General features: G+C 39.0%; 1 protein-coding gene across 6 annotated transcripts in view; it reads right to left on the reverse strand.

Annotated features, from left to right (window-relative positions):
- LOC134748219 (RNA-binding protein Pasilla) overlaps positions 1 to 22,551 on the reverse strand; it is a 75,767-nt gene that overhangs the window by 21,275 nt on the left and 31,941 nt on the right. For all 6 annotated transcript variants that reach the window (XM_063682934.1, XM_063682933.1, XM_063682932.1 and 3 more), the window contains one exon: positions 12,471 to 12,625. In XM_063682934.1, coding sequence (XP_063539004.1) covers positions 12,471 to 12,625 — 155 coding nt within the window. The remainder of the gene's footprint in view (positions 1 to 12,470; positions 12,626 to 22,551) is intronic.

Consider the following 22,551-nt stretch of genomic DNA (forward strand, 5'->3'; position numbering starts at 1 on the left):
CAGTAGACCAAAAAAAGACAATAAGCCCCTTTGTATGTGCTTCATGGACAAGCTACTTTTAGCAAACTAGCTGGGAAATATATAAAAATCTCTATAGTACCTTAAGAGTCCCCTGCAAGCTCAGTTCTCCATACAAACGTAGTTTTTATTTTAAAACGTCTAGCTAGATTGCTCTGAAACTTTGTACTTACAATAGGATAAGGTATACCTATATAGGTCTGTAATTAGTTTCTGTAGCTTCAGATACAATAGTAAAATAAAATCGCGCTCTTACAATAAAAAGTCCCTCAGTATTACATCGGTAGTTGTAATTACAGTCTTATGTGGATGTCATAGAGCTAATATTCCCAGTATTCCCACTAGATATGCAAAGTTATTGGAGCTTTCTTCGTCTGCCACAGATTTTAGGTCTGTACAGTGGCCAGCGGCTGAAGTGTTCACAAATATCTGAACACGCACTCTACCGACCTTTTCAGATATTTGTGAGCACCTCGGCCTCTACAATATATCTGATGTACAATAGAGGTGTAATTATGGCTCCTAGATGTAGAAAGCTCCAACATTAAATGTGTAATATTTGTAATGGTCAGGTTTGTTAGTGATTATGTGATGGCTATAATGGCTATTTCAGAAGCGCATGTCCTTCCACTTTACACCCAACAACAAAAAAATTGTGACAAATGTATTATAAGTCGGATGAAAAACAAAATACACGCGAGTATGTTCTATTTCATAAGCGGACTTTAGACGTGGTTAAATTTAGCTAGCTGTACGAAAAACAGGTACTGAAAAAAAAAACGTCAGACATGATAATAACCTTTATATATCTTTATTGTCTATTTCGTGTGTCTTTGCAGAGCGATATAAATAACCGGTCTTTCATATTGTTATAAGAAAAGATACGACCTAACCGTAAACACACATAATAAAATAATTGCCATTTTTTCTACAAACTTAACAAGCATCCAAGACTTCATAATTCAAAAAAAAAAAGTCTCGACTCTCCTATATTTATCCCATTAGAAGCGAATTCCTTCAATTACAGCACTTGGTTCCGGCGTCTCATTCATTGCCACTGGTCGGTATTTTCAACAGCATAATGAAGTTACTAACTAGTTTTCCGAGCCTTCTAACGACAGTTTGATGTATATGACCACTACACCCGCACTCAGTACGTGAACAACTAATGTGCTTTGAAAATATCATGTTGTTGCGTCATTTCAATACTAAAACATTCGCTCAGCCGACGTCAAAGATATGTATACATTTAAGACCTTATTACAATGCCACAAGGTTGAATATGTGTTTGAAAAGCGTGCCTAATGACGAGATAATTGCACGAGCGTGATTCCGCGACCTTGCACGCAATCAGCTCGTATCAACATTTAACTATCAACAATCAACAAGACGCTCAATTGATACACTCTGTTGACCGATTGTAGACCTTATCTCGATGGAGTAAGGGTGAGGATAGTTGGTGTCTGCAGCTCATGACTGCGCACGTGCGACGCTGTAATAGATCATAACAGGGATCAACATGGCGGCCACCTAAAGAGTCCGTCTGTGCAGTATTAGCTCGGTCCAGCAGTCCAGCACTAGTCCCGGTATCCTTGAATTATAACTATATTAGCTAGAAATATATAAGTCTTCCTATTTAACCCTATTCCCGATGAAGTAAACCTTACGGGATTCAGGATGGTAAGTTTCTTTATCGATAAATTATATATTACCTGGGTAAAGGAGACATCATCTTTTCGGTAGAGGCAATGGTGATAATATATTCCTAAGTATGTATGACGAATGATGAATCACTTGACTAGTGTCTGGTCTAGTTGTTAAACTTGCCAACGGTTGCGTTTACAAGTCTCACCGTAATTTTTAATTATCTTCTCCCAAATGTCCAGTATTTTTAGACGTACGTCAGGAGCTTTCACGTCACGCTTGAGTTATAGCTGTGTTTATAGTTGCCCGACTCTAATAATACGTCTCTTTGGGATTTCCCTCTAATTCAGTCTGAAAGTCATTCCGTCGTACCATCTGTGGCCTACTTGCCAGTATTCGTAAATAGGATTTTCAGCGCGTTACAGAAGTACCTAACTATAACAGTACCTCAACTTCAAACAAATATAGCTAGTCTATCACTAGATTTACTATAGTGTCAGTCAGTCTGATCCATCAAAACACTTACAGCTTTGTTTACAGATACCGCCTATCTATACATACAGTCGAAGGCAAAAATATCGATCCAGACAAATGGCTCAAAAATATGTGAACACGACTTTATTGTCTAAGATGTAAGAGAGTACATATATTTTTGAAACTTTGGAAATGTGTATATATTTATGCCCTTGACTGTACATAGGTACATCCGACAATATACACCCGAGATTTCCCCCTACGATTTTGGATGAAATAACGTCAATTCGCATATCTCTCGTCTCGCATGAAATTCCACCATTCGCGCCTGTGGCCTACTTGCGAATATTAGTGAATACGATATAGTTCGTTACGCAGTCATCTTAACCAGTATTTTGACTTCTTAATATATTTATTTGCCGGCGTGTTAATGTAAAGAACAAGGTGTTTTTTTATCTGATTTCACAATTCACTAAGTAGTTCTTGCGCCGACTTATTTATTATTTATTTCCATTTGAAACCCCAATCCAAACAGCCATAACCCCTCGTTATGCTTAGCTACGGATACGTGCGCAAGAATTTAAATCTACCTATTGTTTTAGATATTAAGGTTAGTTACCTTAGGTTACCATTTCATTGAAAAAATTTGACAGGTCGCATACGAGGAGTTAGTACTCCGCTCCGTTACGATGAATCCTCTTTTTAAAATAAATTTTCAATCAATCAGGCATTACAGGATACACTAGCTGTGGCTATTAGGTTGAGGATGACAGATAATTGCGTTTTAGTACTACTTAGTATTTACGTTACGTTAAGATCTCTGTAATCTTTTTTGTAAACACATTCTGATTAATAGACGATTTGTATTTCTAGTATAATTTTGCCCCAGGATATACCTAGGTATTTCCGACATTAAACAATGGAAACACTGCGCTTACTACGGTGTGGTGTCGTTTATTCTCAGTCCACTAATATTATAGTCTCTAGGGCAAAGCGAAACCAGATGTCGTGTCTTGGTAAAGGGCAAGTTTGATAGCACGCGACTATGCTTATTCTTATAAATCCTCATTCCCAGCAGCCATCACAAAATTCCTCAAACAGTTTAAGCTATATTGGCAGCTTATAGTAATGGAGCAATCTGATACGTAGGCAGAGACACTGCGAAATCTCTTGTTTTCCGAACAATATTATCGAGTTTGGGCACGTCATTTATATCGGGGAAGGGATATTGGTATCATCTATCATGAAAATGTCCTGCAATTTGCGGGACTGTCGCCTGTTATGTGTATGTTGACATTCAGTATCTATCACATTCAGTATCTGCTACTATATCACAGAAAGTATCTCAACAAACATAATATATGTTTGCTGATATAATTCAGCGGAACAAATCAATAAATCCATAAAGTTCTATCAAAGACAAAATTTGTTATAGTTACTGCAACAGCATTAGGACTGTGACTGGTTAAGCGGGTTACGTTTTATTTGTATAGAGCTATAAGAGTCATGTTACTGTCTTCCTGTTCTCAGCTGTGACAGCTCTGGGCGCAGACGCAGCTAATGTTAATTAACGCTCGCAATACGCCCAATAAACACCAATTCACATAAAGACGTAAGCAACATACTTCCCCTTTAAATTACGCCTCTATTCGAGTACAGTGCCTTGGCAGCCCACAGTGCCATAACGTCATAAGAGACGTGATTCTTCTCTGGAAATACGACAATGGACTGAGCAAAATAAGGTCGTATTCGCCTTGTATCCTGTATCAGGCTACGTCTTTGTGTAACAGCGCTTACTAATGAGCTGCTTCATGTTATATTGAGCTGAGGAGCGAGGATTAAAGGAATCTACATAGTAATGCGGTACAATCAGCTGCTAAGGGTGCGTCAATTTGCACGTGTAGATTACCATGCTTGCCGTAATCAGTACTACTGTCGAGGCGATTATATTCACTTGGCTGTATGCTGTATTAGCACATTCCTAGTCCAGTAGCTGACATACATATGTAAGTGCCTCATTGATAAGCCGTAGGGAGACCGTGTGACGTGTGACAGATTACAAAATAACGTCTAGTTTTAATCTAATGGAGATCTTGGCTCTCTGTCGACTACAAAACATGGCATGGGGAGCTATATTCAAATATTATAGTTTTACTCTAAATTCGTTGCAGTTAGACGTTCAAAACGATCTGCACTAAATTTTATTTTCTGGACAATAATTAAAACTATTGTCATCATTCATGTCAAATCTTATTCTTCTTCCGAATCAAAGACGTATCGTATCTAATAAGTTCTTAAGATACCATCGGCAAATTCAGGAATCACAAAAAAAACCATTGATAAGTTCGAAATAGCAATGATAATGAATGAATGAATAGATCTCGAAGCGGGAAATGAGTTTCTTGTTATCGGCCGACCTACGTCACTGGAATCCCAAGAGATGTCTTATAGATACAATAACATCGGCCCGAGAGACGCGTAGGAGGTACCCTTAAAATATTTCCGTCAGGTACACAGACCGAAATGGCAAAGTGTTGTGAGAGGAAATTTGGTTAAAACGCCGCGAAAAGCCATTGTATTTTTAATCAATATTCGATATCGCTGTCGAGCGGCTTCATAATCCAGGCATATGCGCGGAATAACAATGGTGTACTAAGCGGTAGCGAATCGAACGATTTTGGGATGGTAGGTAACATACAGTCAAATGTAAAAAAATGGGTGCACACATACTCAAAAATATGAAATATGTCCCACAGCTCTTATGTCAGCGAATTAAGAACCATGAGACATATTCTTGAGTAAGTTTTTTACACCTTACTGTACTTCAAGCTCAGGCTAACAACTGTTGTAATACCTAGCCTAGAATTCACGGTTTTGCTTGCGTTCATTCGTAAGAGCGGGAAGCAGCGACCAGATAGAGCAAGATGGTAATATGTATAATAGCATATAGGTACATACATATTGACTGATTGGGGAGATCTTAGTCTTTTATAAAAGCAGATAGATGCCCTGCCTCTTTTAACGCTGGACAAACAAAACGCATAGGTGCTCGAGGTCACATAAATATGTATAATCAGGTTCGTCTGAAGCGCATCCCCGGAAAGCAATAGATATAGATAACTATTGTGTAAGTAGTTTAATAATTATATACGTACACATCGACCCACCCGAAGCAAGTCAAACAGAAAATTCGTAAAACGCTTCGTACTTGTCAGAGCTCATTCCTAGTATATTTTGACCCTTATTCGTGTAAACTAAATTTAATTCTGCGATTTCTGCGTCTGATTTATATTAATTCACCTACTGGTAAGCTTTGTGAATCGCTCCTACCCCAATTCTCCCGAAAGACACTAATTTGCAGGGACCGAGCGAATTTACAATTTTAGTCAATAAAGCTCCTGGGGAAATGTGATTTGAATGGAAGAAAAGCCGCAACTAAATTACGAGTAGGCCTGTTGAAATGTAACTTAACGTTCTTTTTTAAGTAGTTGGATCATTCGCAAAATTGAGTTCTAATTTGGTTTTCTTTTTTCTGAATGTTAACACATAATTAGGATTGAAAGGATTACAATTTACAATAAAACTTCGGTACCTACATAAACTGAACCGGAAACGCTATACCTACCTACATATTACAATAATAACAATTATAAACTTCAAATTTACTCTGGGTATTAACCATTTTTAGGGTTCCGTACCCAAAGGGTAAAAACGGGACCCTATTACGGGACTCTGCTGTCCGTCTGTCTGTCACCAGGCTGTATCTCATGAACCGTGATAGCTAGACAGTTGAAATTTTCACAGATGACGTATTTCTGTTGCCGCTATAACAACAAATACTTAAAAGTACGGAACCCTCGGTGGACGAGTCCGACTCGCACTTGTCCGGTCTTGCCTGGCTGGGCCCACTAGTTTACATTTTTGCTAAATCGCGATCATTGCTTTTAATACATCCACCACGCACTTTGCACATAATATAAGGAAACAAAATGAATTAGCATTGCAGAGGTTACGTTATGAGCTAAGTAGAGTTCATTAAAAGTTTTATGGATCCTGGTACCCAAATGAGCTAATTATTTTTACCAACGCTTCAAAGCCGACAATATGAAACCCTATAATATGATGAGACATTTATTACACAGTGCAGACGCATTTGGTTTATTTCATTCAACATTTTTATCAATCCAAACAGCATTCTCGTAACAATGATACGCCTGAACGCCCCTATTTCAATCCAGGTCTAACTGAATTTCAGCTCTAAACCAACCAGCGTTGGGGGGAGATTCGAAAATCAATGTGTTATCGCGCATGTCTGATAACACCAATGGTTTCGTTCCATTCGCGACGTAACACGGACGAGTGGAAGGCTCAGGGGAACCGGTATAAAAGAACTCTCCGATGATATCATCTTTCTATCTCTTTTCAGTGTATCAGCGCTATCGTAGACAACTCAATCCACCAGCACCTCAAGAACAGAGCATCACTGTAAATTATGGGCTTCCAGATCCTAGGATTTCTGCCTAGCAGAAGCACTGAGAGCCTGAACGGTCTGCCTGGGTCCCGCATGCACCAAACGATGATGCAATGCTTGTCCTAGTAGCATGTCCCAGTGATGCAGTTAATGCAGCGGAAACACAGTACCCAAAATTATACCTTAGTGCCGCAAGACTCTGAAGCAGAAGTCTCCAAATTACAGAGCAGAAAGGAAGCGAGATAGCAGAACCCTTGGCCCTTGACAGCGAAAACCATAACGGACCAGTTTAGGTCCGCATCCGCACGAATTTATCTATAAGGTTGTTCTCGGGTTAAAAAGTGAAGGTCCCCGAAAACCTGAATTTCGTTCTCTGCCTCTCTATCGCTCGAATATGCAATAACGAAATTTTGATTTTCTATATTTTTCTGCTCTAAAACATAGTTGTTACTGATCTCGAGATCACAATACTCGTACATTGGTTGACTCGAGAACTCGACTGGCAGGCAATGAGAACGAAGCCAGGGCAATTATCATTTTATTTTTACATCGACCACTAGGTGTTTGTCGGGCGTAATTGGTACGATTGGCATTATGAAATATACTGTCACGATATCGAATGTACGAGTATACTCGTATAGTAATATTTACCAGCCAGACTGAAATCGTGAGGGATAATTAAACTCAATTTATATTCTGTGTTCCGATCAGACTGATTATTTTCCATGCATAACGTAATAGTTAGTCACCCTAGCTAGCACAGTATACTAGAAATGCTGGAAAATCTATTGCCATTGCCAACCTAGAGTGTAATGAAAATAGGCAAGCGCAATCAAGACAGTTTACTATTACGAGGCAGGCAATCCCTGTTGCCGATGTATATAAAGTTTCCCAAAAACGATGGGAATTTACATAAAAAGTATGAAAACATATCTTAGATCCATTCACCCCAAAAATTATGTATAAGACGCAGTTACCGGTCTACATAGGTCTGGCAGTCTATGCCAGCAATTTTGTACAAAAATCCTTTGCCGGAGTCTCGCTTTTTAGCTTGCATGACCGAGAAAAATAGTGTAAATGCTACGTATGCAGAAACCCCGGGTTTGAGCAAGGTGGTGTGAAATAGTGTAAGTGTGGGCGGCAATAAAGAAAAGCTTGAGGTCGCATGTTTATCGCACTCCCGTGAAGTAAGCATTCTTTATTTTAGCGCCCTTAGGCGTGTAATGCTTATAAATTAAGTTAACGACCAAATTATACATTAGAGGTTTTAATTAGTCTAATTAGTTTGCTAATTGGGCCCAGTTTTGTAGTTAAATCAACATGCCTAATGGGGGTAATAATAAAGTACCTAAGTCTGAGATACATCAAGATCAACTGAGTTCACAATTCGTGTTGTTTCGTGTAAAAGGAGACCATAGAGAATCAACGCCATATGAACGTCAGCCACGCTGTTAACTTATATTAAAACTTATCCACTGATGGTCAGGGGTCAGGGGGCTTAGCCAAGATGCCAATCGTTTGCGCCGTAGCGACCAAAACGCTAATTAGTCATACTTGTTATGGCCATTTTTTGCCCGGATGCTGTATATATTTTTATGTATTTTTTTAAAATGTAATGTATAAAATGAGCTTTCATTTGAGATATTAAATATTCAAATCGGTTCATTGCTTTAGTTTGTAGAATTTTTTGAAATATTCTTTAAAGAAGTGGCGCCATCTCTGTTCCTAAGGAGTGAAACTGCCGCTGCTGCAGGTCAAATCGCTCAGTTTGGTCCCTACTATCACTGTGCAAAGCGGCTTGCTTTTATCATGAAGTGCAGCATTTTGTTCATAACAAGTATGACTAAATATGTCTCTATCGCACTTATATGGAAGAGTGATAGAGAGACATTACCGTTTCGTTAGCTACGGCGCAAACGATTGGCATCTTGGCTAGGCCCTCAGTTAAGTGTTGCTGTTATAGTACCCTCATAAACTTTATGCCATTAAATAGGGATTTGGAACCGGTTGGCTCCTAAATCAACCCATCCTATTAGCAATGTACAGAGCGTCCGCTAAAGCGGCTAATCGTAATAGGATTCCGCATTTCGATTTACAATGAAACCCTAAAAAAACAATTTGGTCGACATCGGCTTACTCACAAGTCTCGAGGTTTCATTTGGGTTGCATTAGCTCGCGGCTTTTAGTGAATAGAAAATGTTGTTGAGCAAAGGATGTATTCATAATTACCGGCACGATGCGGATGCCTTTGCTCTTCTGACAAAAGTTTGGAGAAACAATTCAAACTCGTTATGTTTACTACACCACACACTGAACAGTGCAATAAGTTGTACAATGTATCAGTTAAGGCCCATTTGCACCATCCCACTAAGCCGGGGTTAAGCGGTTAAACCGTTAACCCAGTGTCAAATTGTACTGGTAACCATGGTAACTCCACCTGCGAGTGGGTCTAAGAGTGTGGACGATGTTGTAACTATACTTCTGAATGGTTATCTACAGGAAGATCTTAAAGGTTAGTTAGGCGATTTACTTACTGAAGAAGGGCCCGTTTATCAAAAGCTTGTAGCTTGTAATACAAGTGGAAGTCCCTTTCTAACAAAAGCTGTCAAAAAGGGACTTCCACTTGTATTACAAGCTACAAGCTTTTGATAAACGGGCCCCTGTTCTTGTCGTTTCTATTCCTTGTTAAATACAATCAAGGCTTCCGCGAAGTACGAGCAGTGCATGGACTATTACTAAACTAGTGAAAGACTTGGCTCTAGAGTCAGGCCAAGCTAACTTTGCATGCCATTTGCGATGACAAGTGTGGCAATTGTCAAATTTCTATGAAAATATGCCGTTTACAATGCCACTTCCTCGCTTTGTTATTATATGCAAGTCGGTAAGAACTTAGCTTAGACTGCTTAGAGGGTCTCTAACATCATTTTCCATCAGGCCCCTGTTTCACCTCGTCTGACGAGACGGCTCAATCGCTGTTACAATAGATATAAGAACCCTAAAAGCAATTAGGCCTCCGTCGTCTTACGAGTAAGTCGCGGGCTCCCGCGGGCCTCCAAATAAGTTTTATTTAGATTCCATCAGCCCGGCATTACTATGCCGGTCGTCAGCTTGTGTGACAAATCCCTGGGATGTTGGTCCATCGCTAAGGATGGTATTCCAGCTGTCCAATATCTTGGTCCAATGTGTATTTGCGTCTCACATTTTGCCTAATGAGAGGTGCCTATCTCGTCGCATAATAATTTATTGTTCTAATGTAATGTTACGCATAAATCTAGTTTCGCATAATTGTTATTGTGCTGAAACAGAAAGTATTTTCGAAAATATTTTGCATAGGTTGCGTAGAATAGGTTTGTTTTATATTTTTTCAGAAATGATAATAGTTTCACAGCACAATAACAATTATGCGAAATGAGTTTTATGCGTAACATTACATTAGGACAATGATTTAAAGTGATAACGAGAAACGAGTAGATAAGAAAGCTATCGCTAGCAATGTGAACTGAACAGTCGGCGATTAACAATTAATAAAATATTACTACATACTAAATCAGCATTTTTCTACAGTAAGATTATAAGGTAGGTTGCGAGATAGATTTCTTAGATTTCAAGGATAGATTCTGTAAGTGCCTGAAGGTAATAATTGGCTCTGTACTGCTAATAAAAAAGTTTAATGTATCGTTTATAGCTGTTGAAATTCCTTGTATAAATAAATAAATACATGAATAAATAAACTCCTGCACTCGATTGTACGTAGTTTAGCGAAGAAGAAGAAGTTTTATTTGTTAGGAATATTATATTATTGTGAAAGAATAAAGAATAAATATAAAAACTTTGAAGAAAATCCTAACGAAGAGTAAGAGGAAAACTTATGAGCCGATGTGTGTAGGTGCTGACAATGCAGAGGGGGAATTGCACAAAAGATCCCAATGGGTAAACTGTAGCCGTATTATGTAAGGGTCCCCCAACAATAAGATAGTTCGTGCGATGTCGTTGATTTTCGTCGGTAATGGTTTATGGTGCCTGGAAACGTAGTGTGATTCAGCGACCGGTTTAGGTGGACGCCCCTGTGTGATAGCACCCTTATTGATCTCCACGTTCCACTTTGCCATTTGCAGTGACATTTCGAGGCAGTTTAGCCGCAGCTTCACGTAAGTATCGTATTGGTGTTAATGCGTTGGCAAAGGATATAAATCTACGAGTAATCCCCAGAAGGCGGACCGGCGTGCCGATCGTTAGGTAGGATGGATCCGACTGGGCAAAGATAAGAAGAGCAAATGCACGTAGACCTCGGACTTCGGTTGACGCCACTGCGTCAGGCTCTATATATATAGGTTGAAATGACCCCGTAATACGCAACGCAAGGGGTCAACGTAAACTGCACATTTCATAGATTTTGTATGTGGTCAAATCCCGTGCTATTAGTCAAAAGCAATGGAAATGGGTTTATTGTATGGAAATTCTGTACAGAGACTATTTTTCTGACGTTGGTTATTTTTAACTCAATTCAAATGGACTTTACTGTTTGTCTTCTTATGTGTCTTATTGGTTCTAGTACGTCCAGTCTTACGCTTATTTTTCATACCAATTACGACCCATACGGCATCAATTCAGATATATGTCTGTGCCGCCGACCCACTTACCGACGAACTCAACTCAATGGTATGGAATGGGGATAGTCCCCTAAATACGGCGCCATTTCTTTTACAGCCGCGTATAATTCTACAATATGTCCGGGAAATACAAACTATACGCTAACAGCAGTTGGCCAACGCTTAATCATATTCTTAAATTGCAGAGAAAACAGAAGTGGATATTATCTTTTATGGCGCAAGTTGCGCTTTGCGTTTGCGGCATATACTGCATTGGTTTGTTAAAATCTGTATACGGTATAGGAATCATTGCGGCCTTACAATAGTGATAAATAAATAAATATTATAGAACATTCTTACACATATTGACTAAGTCTCACGGTAAGCCCAAGGAGGCTTGTGTTATATAATATAGAAATACTTAAATACATAGAAAACGCCCATGACTCATGAACAAATATCTGTGCTCATCACACAAATACATGTCCTTACCGGGATTCGAACCCAGGACCATCGGCTTCACAGGCACTATAGGCAGGGTCGTCACTACCCACTAGGCCAGACCGGTCGTCAAAACCAACAAGTTAGTTATAAGTCAGTATTCCGCACAAAACTCATCGAACCTCTCGGTACGTGAAATGCTCAAATTGTTTGCATTAAATCTTGTGTAAAAATAAGTAGATCTCCGACAAGGACTGGTAGAGTCAATCAAAAAGAATGACAAGAGAAACTCTTAGGACTGAAAGAGTTTGCAATACAGGTCCAGTTAGCAAGAAATTGATTAACCAAATCTGTATCCGGATTTGAGGGGTCTTCCGTAAAACTATAAAGTTTCAAAAAACATCAAATGACCTACGCGCGTAAAGGAAATGAATGAGTAGGTAGGTACCTAGAGACTTTTAATACACACTTTTAGTAATCTGTATAATGTACACAAAGGTGACTATGCCGAGCTTGTTAATTTATTCTGCACACGTAACCTGTGTAGGTCTCGGGACTTAGCATAATTACGCCGCTCCATATACGGACGAGTTTAAAAAAACGCAAGCGTTCTGCAAATCTGCACTCAACCGGGGGACATAATCTCTACATTCCCTTTTCACGCGCGATTTTTAGATGCTCGCGATCGAAAGCAGTCTTCATTCATTTAGCGATAAAGTTGCTTTTATCTGCTTATTCCTTTTGGTGTCATTGCCCTTCCCGAATTCTTGAACCAGGAAAACCACGATGGGATACGAAAATGGTCTGTATTCTGTATGGGATAAGGTATTTACCTGTTTATCTCTGTCCTGGGGCATCTTGGTGTCTACTCCCTCGGGGAAGGGCTTGACCAGCTCGGGTTTCTCCTTTATCTTCTCCATGATGAACTCCAGCACTACCATGATGCCCTCAACGGAGCCGGTGATCAGGCACGCCCTTTCCGTCGTACCTGTGGATAACATTGTTCATGAGTTATGGTTGATAATGTTGATATTCACCTATTTACCATGATAAGGTTTACTGTAGCGTACAAAACACATAAAACATCACGTGACTGATGTCGTATATTGAACGGTGTTCAACATCTGTATAGTATCTGCAGCTTTTTTTAAACCGACTTCATATCTATGAGGGCGAATAAATAGGTCATGTCATGTTTTATGTAACTTCAGACTAAAAAAAAAGACTTTGAGGTTGAGATAAACAGCTGTTTGCAAATATACGTATTTTAGGATGTAGTTTTTGATTGTCGCTATAATTTACCTTATTTGCGTCTAGAGTCTAGAAGATAAAATCGTCTATTAACTCCCACGTAACACGTAACAAGTGGAACTCCCAGAAGCAGGATAGACAAATTAGAATCTAATTCTGCGGGTGACCCAAATAGATAGAACCGTTGACGGTTGATCTCTAGTATAATAGCCGTTCCAAATTTCTTGGTGTCATAATGAGTGATTAAATTTAAACTAGACAAGCTTTCTAAGGAATCTAGTTATGAAAGACGTTCTTAACGGCCATCTTAATTTAATACGATTGTTTCAAATTTTAGGCATAATTACTCGCCCTACTCAATAGACCCGCCAACTTCGGAGCTAAAGCAATAAAGGGGCAAATGATTTGGAAACCCAAACTAAACTCTGACACAACAATTTCAGCGGAGCGCGTTAATTCCTTACACAAATCACGCATACGCTTAGTTACTGTGTTACGTATGTTGTGTGTTGTTATGGTTATGATACCTAAACAAGTGAGAGTCGGACTCGCGCTCTAAGGGTTCCGTACATTACAAAATTTAAACAATGTATTTTTTATGTGAAACGTGAGTGAAATGTCTTTTAAAAAACCCGTAGGGGTCCGATCTAAAACTGAGTAATTAAGTCCGATTCACGCTTGACTGCACATTTCTAATAGGTTTTCCTGTGAGCTTTAGGTAAATAACTATTTTGTGTATTTTGTTTCAAAAATGTACACCCCGTAGTTTCGGAGATAAAGGGGGGGGGGGGGGGGGGCGAATGGTAATTTTTTGCCTATTTTCTTGAATAACTTCTAAACTGTTTAGCTAAAATTTAAAAAAAAATATATTTGAGATTCCCACAATACTAAACAGTTCTTTATTTGTACACTGAGCTCTTTCATTTGATATGTAACACGATATAGTTTGAAAAACTATATTTTTTAATTTTCTCATTAACCCTCAAGAAGTGGCCCCCATGTTTAAAATTCATTTGTTTACGTTACATGTCCGTCTTTGGGTCACAAAATTACATAAATATGTATACTTATCAAATTTCAAATTAATTGGTCCAGTAGTTTCAGAGGAAATAGGCTGAGACAGACAGACAGACGCACGAGTGATTATAAAAGGGTTCCGTTTTTTCCTTTTGAGGTACGGAACCCTAAAAAAACATTGCGAATGACAATCTTAAGAATTCTGACATTTAGCCCTCAGAGCACAGGTTTTGAAGATTATAACATATAGTTATTAATTCCAAGTTTTCGATAATATAAATGACTTGCCTATTAAACTGATTCCCTGAATGTTATATAATTATATTGCTCCAAACTTCAAAGACATACACAAAATGGCACAAATCCATATAGATAAGCAATGGGGATAAATAGATGGTCATGCGTTACGTTCTAAAGCATGGTATTAATCAAGATTAACATAAACCCTATCTGATACAGACAAAGGACGTCCTGTATTGTGTTGAAGTTGAAAGTGTATCGTACCGCGTTTCGGTGTGATTTCGCGTTATAAAGGGCCATATATATTTAGGCGGGTCCCCGATTCTTCAGCAGATTGCGGCACATTTTTCATACATATTTTCATAAATGGTGCTATTGATCGGTTCGGAGCCCGCATTTGGCGTCCACCAACTTAAGGTTGGAAGCGACTTGGATTTCCTTGTAAGCTAAGTCCTGTGGAAAGAAGGTATACTTCTCAGCGCTTCTCAGTTTACAGCTCTTGTGAAACTTTACTTTCGTCTTTCTCACACCTCTTTGAATGACAAGGACAGATTCGCGTGGAATAGGAATAGACTGCTGCCACGCTTGTTATTTCGTTATTTGATTCACGTGTGGAATAGTTATGTAGATACTAGATACCGGAACTTCTGTACGGGGGTATTTTTTTGGCTTTATTATCAGATTCTCGAGAGGGCTTACCAACCCTTGTTTATTTTCGGATTTTAGACAAAGAAAGTTTGAAGAGGGGCTGATAAAGCGTGGGATGACCTAGATTATTGTACCATAAAGATGTTGTTGTTTGAAATAAATTGCGGGAGTTGAGGAATGTAACAAATTTGTCACAGCAAGACATTACACCTACACATAAAAAGTCGATTTCTAAGTGTAGTACGTAGCAGTATCACAGTACCGGCCAAGAATATACCTTGGTGTTATTATTGCAAAACCTTTTTTAAATACAGATATGTCCCCGATGTTTTGACTTCTTGTTAGTTATCTTGCCTCTTGCCACGTGTTACTGGTTATTTTATTAGAGACTTCATGCTCTGTCAGATCTAAATGAGATCTATTAGTTACTACTCCTTTGTTGCTTTCTATGTTATGTTCAGCCTATAAAATGTCAATCGGTGTTACTCGTCTCCACACTTTCCCAACGGTTTTAAGACGTTTTGTATAAATATTCATGTACCCGTATCCGCCATCGTTATACTTCATGAGAAGATAGATAAAGGGTAAGTAGACGGGAATCTCGGAACATTTATAAAGGTCTGTAGATGGCAGGGACGCGTGATCATTTATCATGATGTCAAACCACGTTTAGGTGGGATCTGGCCCCTAATCCAAACACTTTCTAAAATCAGATGAGTTGAACACTCAGAGGAACCATTACAAAGTCGCTCTCTGATTACGTATAGTTGTGATATAAAGGTCACAGTTATACCGGTTTACCTCAGTGGTAGACTAGTTTGCGATTAGAATACCTCCACCACATCTTCTTATTACAAATTCTCTCTGATATCAAGCATAATACTGGTTTGTATAATCGTTCAACTTTCTTGCTGGTCTTAAAAGACGGGAAATAACAAATAACAGGTATAGGCATCTTCGGAAGATTATGCAATGAGTCGCAGCGGACCGGTCGCTTGAGCAACTCCTTGACCTTGCTCGCCGCCAAGCCATAATACAACCTGCCACCGATAATTTCAGGGCACATTTTTGCTTGAAACGCGGTCATTAACACTTGGTATTAGTCCAATTGCAAACTAGAACAGTCGGCCAAAAAACTATATTAGAATCTGGTACGGAATTGGTCAAATTCCAATATTTGTACAAATATGATTTAGTATGATCACATTCTGACAATGTTGGGGCAAACGTTTGGTCGTGAGTACAACCCATCCAAGTTGTGTTGGTGTGTGGAAAAGGTGCACGGGCAGGTGCGGTGTGTCACATGCATTATGCCGGTTAAGCTTGGTTCATATTCATTACAACCATTACATGAAAGACCTCTGATTACGAATAGTTATTACGGATCTAAAGATCCTTCGTATATAGGTAGCTGAGGCGAAAAGCTTGTTCAATAATGACAGTAACATGCAGGTCGTCCAAGGCCAGAGTACATGAGATTACCAACATTTATCCAATTATAAACGTGGTGCTATAGAACTTCGCGTGAACCGACCACTTAGCGTTATTGTTCCTATCTATCCGATGAATTTGGCTTTGTGTGTAAAATGGATAAATCTTGTTGATGGCGCGATAGACAAACAAAACGAAACGGGCGAGGGGGATTATTAAGCTCATTTGAGTCGTAATAAAGTAGGTTGATGTCGGGTTTTGCAAAGAGAAAATTCAATTTTATCGAATTTCCGTGATTTACAATTCTAAACAAGCTGGATTAGAAGTATTTTCGGGCTTTTACAAAAAAATCAAAGCGTATGAAAGAGCAAATACAAATTTAGGTTTTCCTTTCCCGTTTCCTTTGTTGTTTGGTATCTTAATAGGTAAATGAGAACAAAGAAATGGAGTGTTGAGGACAACTGGGATAGCTACAGGCTAAAATGACTTAGGGAGAGTATTTCTGTTGAAATTGTTCATAACCAGAGATTATTTTTATTTGCGAAAGTGTCCTTTACTTTCGGGAACATGTCATACAACTTTAGTTTTAAAATATTTGTACCAACTACTACTACTACTTGTATATCGAGAGGAAAGTGAAATCGTGTGGATATCCACGGACGTTTCAAAAACGTCACATCCGCGCTTCAACTGAAAAACACATTAATTTCTAACGCCACATGTCAACCAACTCCGCGTCACATTGTGACTATTTGTGACTGTCGATGCTAGAGCACTTCTAGTTTTTCCTGCTGTTGCAGATTTAAATCGACTCTACGCTACTGCTAATAAGATTTATTTCTGATTGGATGACATAATTACCTCGAGAAAAAGTCTACTTGTCTATGTCACGGTGTCACGACGAAGCTTTGTTATTTTTAGGTCAAGGCCACGTGCTAGGCCATTTGTGCGTTATATTTTAATTTTCAATATGAGATGTACTGACAGTCGCTGCACATTTTTCAGCGCTCGTGGCTTTTAGCGTAATTAGGTTTTAGGCGCCACAGCGAGTTCGTGCCGAAAGCAATCCGCAGTGATACCTACTCACAAAGATTTAGCGTCAATTCCATTTTCCATTACATTAGTAAATTTGTAGTCTTTATAAGTAATAATAAGCTACTATATTCTGCCCTTAGCGAAAGAATATTTTTCCTTTCGCCGAAATATTAACCTTAATATATGGATTGTTGTATAAGCATGCATAGGTAGACGTAATAGTACATTACTACAGAGGCCGGGAAGGAAGGGGTTGCCGGCCGAATAGAATATACGGCCGAACGTAGTGAGGCCGGATAGTTATGAGGCCGACAACCCGTTTTCACGCCAATGTATGTATAGTGCTTTTCTCAAACCCGGCTACCATCCCCCCACACAGTCCTACCGCTCTAATGCCATAGAGCCCAAGTCAGGTTAAAAAAAAAAGTTTTTTCTAATAGGCGTATTGGCAGAATGTCATAAACGAACCAAAAAGCAAATATTGCTTATAGTTTTTTTTTAATGGCTGAATGCCATGATGCTGTGCCACAATTACATGTGAAATAGAAATTAAATAAATTAGTTCGCTAACAGCTACGTTGTGTGTCACTTGTGTGACTTCCCGACCCATATTTAACAGTGGCGACGAGAATGGGATTCTAGCTAACAAACTCTCATGCTCTAATGGGACTCTAAAGTCAGACCAAGTCAAGTCTGCAACGATTTTGATAGCACACGCAGTGCGTTATTTTAAACGTCAAACTTCTATGAAATCATGACGTATAAATAACGCACTGCATGTGCTATCAAAATTGTTGCAGACTTATCTTTGGTCACACCGCTGTTGATCCAAGTATTTTTTATCGAAAAATGTTAATACAATATTAAATTATACGTAAAATAACAAAATTAGGTAGTTGTAGCCATCTTGCAAGTAAAAAAAATGAAAACTTTCAACTCAAATATTATCAATATATTCAAGAGATCAATTAACCATATTTTTTTTTAGAAAACGACCTTAATTAGATAGGTTAGTAGTTTGGCTAGAAATAAATAAAAATGATTTCCCTTTATGTGATTTTCTTAAAAACCACAAGCATTTTAGGGTTAAACATTAAGTAAAAGCAATACATATATTAACACTTTTATTTTAACTGTCCCTCGCTTTCACTATATACTGACATGATCGATACGTCCGTGCATTACATCAGGTCATGCACAATTAATGTATAGAGCCATCCATTTCTGACGTCACGTAGACGTGCCAGAGTAGTTTGACGGTGCACGTCATGTAATGCACGGACAGTTAAAGTGTTAAGGTAAATAATTCTATAAAAGGAAAATGATTCTTTCGCTAAGGGCAGTTTGACCACGCTTGTCCGGCTATTCCCTTTCTGCCCGTGAACGCGTTGGCCGCGTAGTGTAATAAGCACCACATCTATATAGGTTCCCGCCAAGGAACTATATTACCTATAAGGTGATTAATAAAATAAAAAGCGTTTTTATGCTATGGTGGTCGCTTACAAAAAAAAAGTTTTGCGCTTGTTTATTTTTTCCTCCTCATTAAAAATTGTCTTAGGATAGAATTTCTCAAACTTATGATCCCGAGTAACCCTATTAAGTTTCCGAAAAGTCTTCTACTAGTTCTAATGTAACCTCTCTCGGATTTTTTAAGCTTAAATACTTGAATACGCAAGCGAGCCATTCACCCGTTTGCAGTTCGCGTTTTTAGGTCATTCCCGGATGCTTCCTGTAACAACTGTGGCTCCGCCCAGGAGGCCACCAATTTCTGCGCTCGGCTTATTTGACACTTTCTTGATATAAAACTATCGATCAACACGTGTGCAGTGCACCACAGCCCACTTTTCCCACGTTCTTCACATTCGCTCTATCTACCTGTATATCTTTACTTACACCGTCGGATTATTCACATACCACGGTGACATCACTCTTGCTCCATACATTCTAATATGGTGTTCCGCCCATTAGACGTTGCAACAACTCGTTTCGCGTCGCGACAGAGTGGACATATGAATACGCTCATTAGTTACATTCATCTGGATATGCTTGTAGGAAAAGTGTTTGAAATGTAATGGCATCGTAAATACGTGTTTTGTCGCTAATTTGTCAAAAAATTTCTAGTTGTATTAGGTAAGTTGAGTTCGAGCATTAAGTCCGAGTAATCGTAGGGAAGCCCGCGTTCTCCTATGCCTCTTGTGTATGGATTGCACCCGCTTTACTCTTCCAATGCCATTTTCATGTTTATAAAAGCAGGTTTTCCTTGGAAAAAAAAACGTCGTGTGAAAACCTGCATTATAAAATAAATTCAAAGGTGTATTTATGAAGTCCTCTTTTCGGCCGATCCAGCCCACAGTAGGCTTAGGCTGGTGTTGATTATTTTTATTGGAGAGAGGACCATCTGTACGTAAAGCGAGGTTTAGACTAGCAAGAACTTGCACGCAATTTACGTTACATTGCTGACTACTAAGGTAAACTGCATTCAAAAGTTTGATCAGATACCGCAATGTAACGTAAATTGCATGCAAGTTCTTGCTAGTCTATACCTCGCATTAGTACAGTCGGTGCCCTAACATACGTTACGTATCCATTTTTCTATATACAGCTAGTATCGCGACGACGTGGGTAAGTTGGGTCATTTACTGTACTATTTGTTCCGTGGTTTTACACTGCCTTGTGATACAATAGCGTACTCAACTAGCTTGCATGGCGCAAAATTTATTGACATAACAAATCGCCTCCACGCCATCGGGGCCTTGGGCGAGATTGAAAGATTGCACTTATTTACCGACTAAAATGATTTATCGCGCGGTTTATGAAGAAAAATCGTTTTAATTTCCTGCGCAAAGAAAAGCGTAGTAAAAAAGTTTATATTGAAAGCGAACCCGCAAAAACGTAGGCTGCCCAAGTGCCCACGCACGCTTGAAATGTTCGTCGGGTCGAATATTTGCGAGCCAGAAGCGTTTTTGTACACTGGTCAGTTAACAAGCTTTAAATTTCGCACTCGAAGTTCGCACTCAAAGGCATTTTTCATTGATGGAAGTCTCCAAGGCAAGGCCAATCAAATCTATTTTTTGCATGGCAGCTATTCAGGACACGCTGCTTAATTTAACGCAAGTGGTAGTGTTGAAATACCAGAATAACATTCCACTAGAGATTTTGTGATTAAAGCTAAACATCTTAGCGCAAAGCCAAGGCGGCTACTGTGAAAATCAAAGTTCGAAGATCGTCCACTTGCGTCTCTATCGTTCAAATATTGCAAAAGCAATAGCGATGAAGATCTCCTTAACCGGACTTCAAACGCTCATATAGCCCCCCTGAACCGCAATAAATCCTTCTCTACAGCTCGTTTAAGCGAAAGCGATATAGATATCCTACCGCAACTCCGATCTTTGCGGTTCCCCCCATGCTTTGCAAAGGCCATATGTGAGCTATTTCGAATCTAGAAGCCACCGCATTACGTTAATATGCCACCGGCCTTGAACTATTCACCGGTTGTATCGAATTATCAGTTCTGCATCGAGCCGGTTTATTGTGATAGTTTCCTTGGCTTCACTTTATAGCCGGGTTGGCCCACCTCTAATAAAATTTGACGCACGGGGACTTATGACGAGATGTCGGTTATTGTCATAGGTACTCATAGGTCACTGAACATAAGCGAGGCTTCGCTTCAGGAAAATCAGTTCTAACTTCGAAAACATTTGTTCAGCCGTAGGGACTGTTGTTTCACATGTGCATTTCCGACTCTGAAATCTGTAAGAATAACTTGGTCTAAATGGAGTTAGGTTGAGGAAAACTTGCCTATGCTACGTTTGAAAGGCGATGCGAATATACGGTGAATACATTGCGATAAATCACCATACCCAGCGTATTAGGCACTGAAAAACTTATTATTAGAGATAACATAAAATAAGGTTGAAGTCCCAGTTTTTATTAGTTTCGAGTCTATACGAACTTGTGTTGCCGCAAAATTCGAATGATGTAAGTATGCTTTAGTTTATGTGCAGTCCGGGCGACCAATATCTATAATTAAATAATTTCACGGTTTAGACTCACTTGTTTTAGTCACTCGCGCGTTTTGTTTTAGAAACATGTCGCGCGAGTGACTAAAACAAGTGAGTCTAAACCGTGAAATTATTTATTGTTAGTATCTCTCACAACAGTTTAAATTCGAATATCTAGAATGTTATTCGAATTGCTTACTGGGCAAAGGCGAGTCCAACGCTCGCGCCTGGTAGTATTAATTAGGTACTAATGACTACACCTTGGATAGAACATGCAAACTAGTAGTTTTAACGTTTGGCATTGTAAGTTGGTGGAACACCGCGGGCCAAATATATGTATAGGCCCGTGAAAACTCGGGCGAGGCGATAACAGCTTTCCTAGCAAGTAAAGTTTTTATTTATTATCATTGGACTCTTCGAACACATTTCACACGCCCCGATGTCTTTTAGTCATTCAACGCGAGAAACAAGCGTTAATTCGAGTTAATTCCAACTTTCCAACTCACTTTAATGAAGCTGCAGTAAGCACTATAAACTATTACATCATTATAATATTTATAATTTATTTATAATGTCAAGAGCTATCGTAAAACAAAGTACCATTCTGCCTTCGCTTTTATTAGAAAATTTGAAACTATACGTATTTCCAAAAATACAGCTTCGCTTTTATAGGAATTGTCCGTTTCGTTACAAATACAAAAGGCTCTCAAATAGACCAAATAGACGCAGCGGATGAAAACAATCTAGTGAATAGTTTTACTCCCGCTGAGTGGACATAGGCAATTGTTGATCGGAGACATTGTACAAATAGAATAACAATAACGTCAATAACGATGGTCGCCGCTCAAGGCCCACCGGTGCTGATGTAAGCGCCATTTGCCTACTTCTACTTGTCGTTCGAACAAGTTTTCATAGGTATCTGACATTTGATTCGCGGTCGCGCGGAATTTACAGTTTTCCTGTTAATTTTGACGATTATTATTAGATGCATCCTCGTAGTGTTCACTTCTTTATCGGAATTTAAACGCATTACCGATTTGGTTTTCCCCAGATTTTCCAATTATTCACGGCTTCGGCACAAGTTAAAGACTTTTGGTTAAACCGGATGAATATGCAGGTGCATAAAATAAACATTAACTACAGCCATATATATACATCACTCACCCGGCGGAGATTATTCTAGCGTATCGCAAATTTAGGTCAAAATAAATAGAACATACAGACATCCATTAAACTCAAAAATACATTTTCTTTGCCAGTATCTCTGTGACATTATTGCCAGTATAGCTGT

This window comes from Cydia strobilella, chromosome 16 (assembly GCF_947568885.1).
Source record: "Cydia strobilella chromosome 16, ilCydStro3.1, whole genome shotgun sequence".
Taxonomy (NCBI): Eukaryota; Metazoa; Arthropoda; class Insecta; order Lepidoptera; family Tortricidae; genus Cydia; species Cydia strobilella.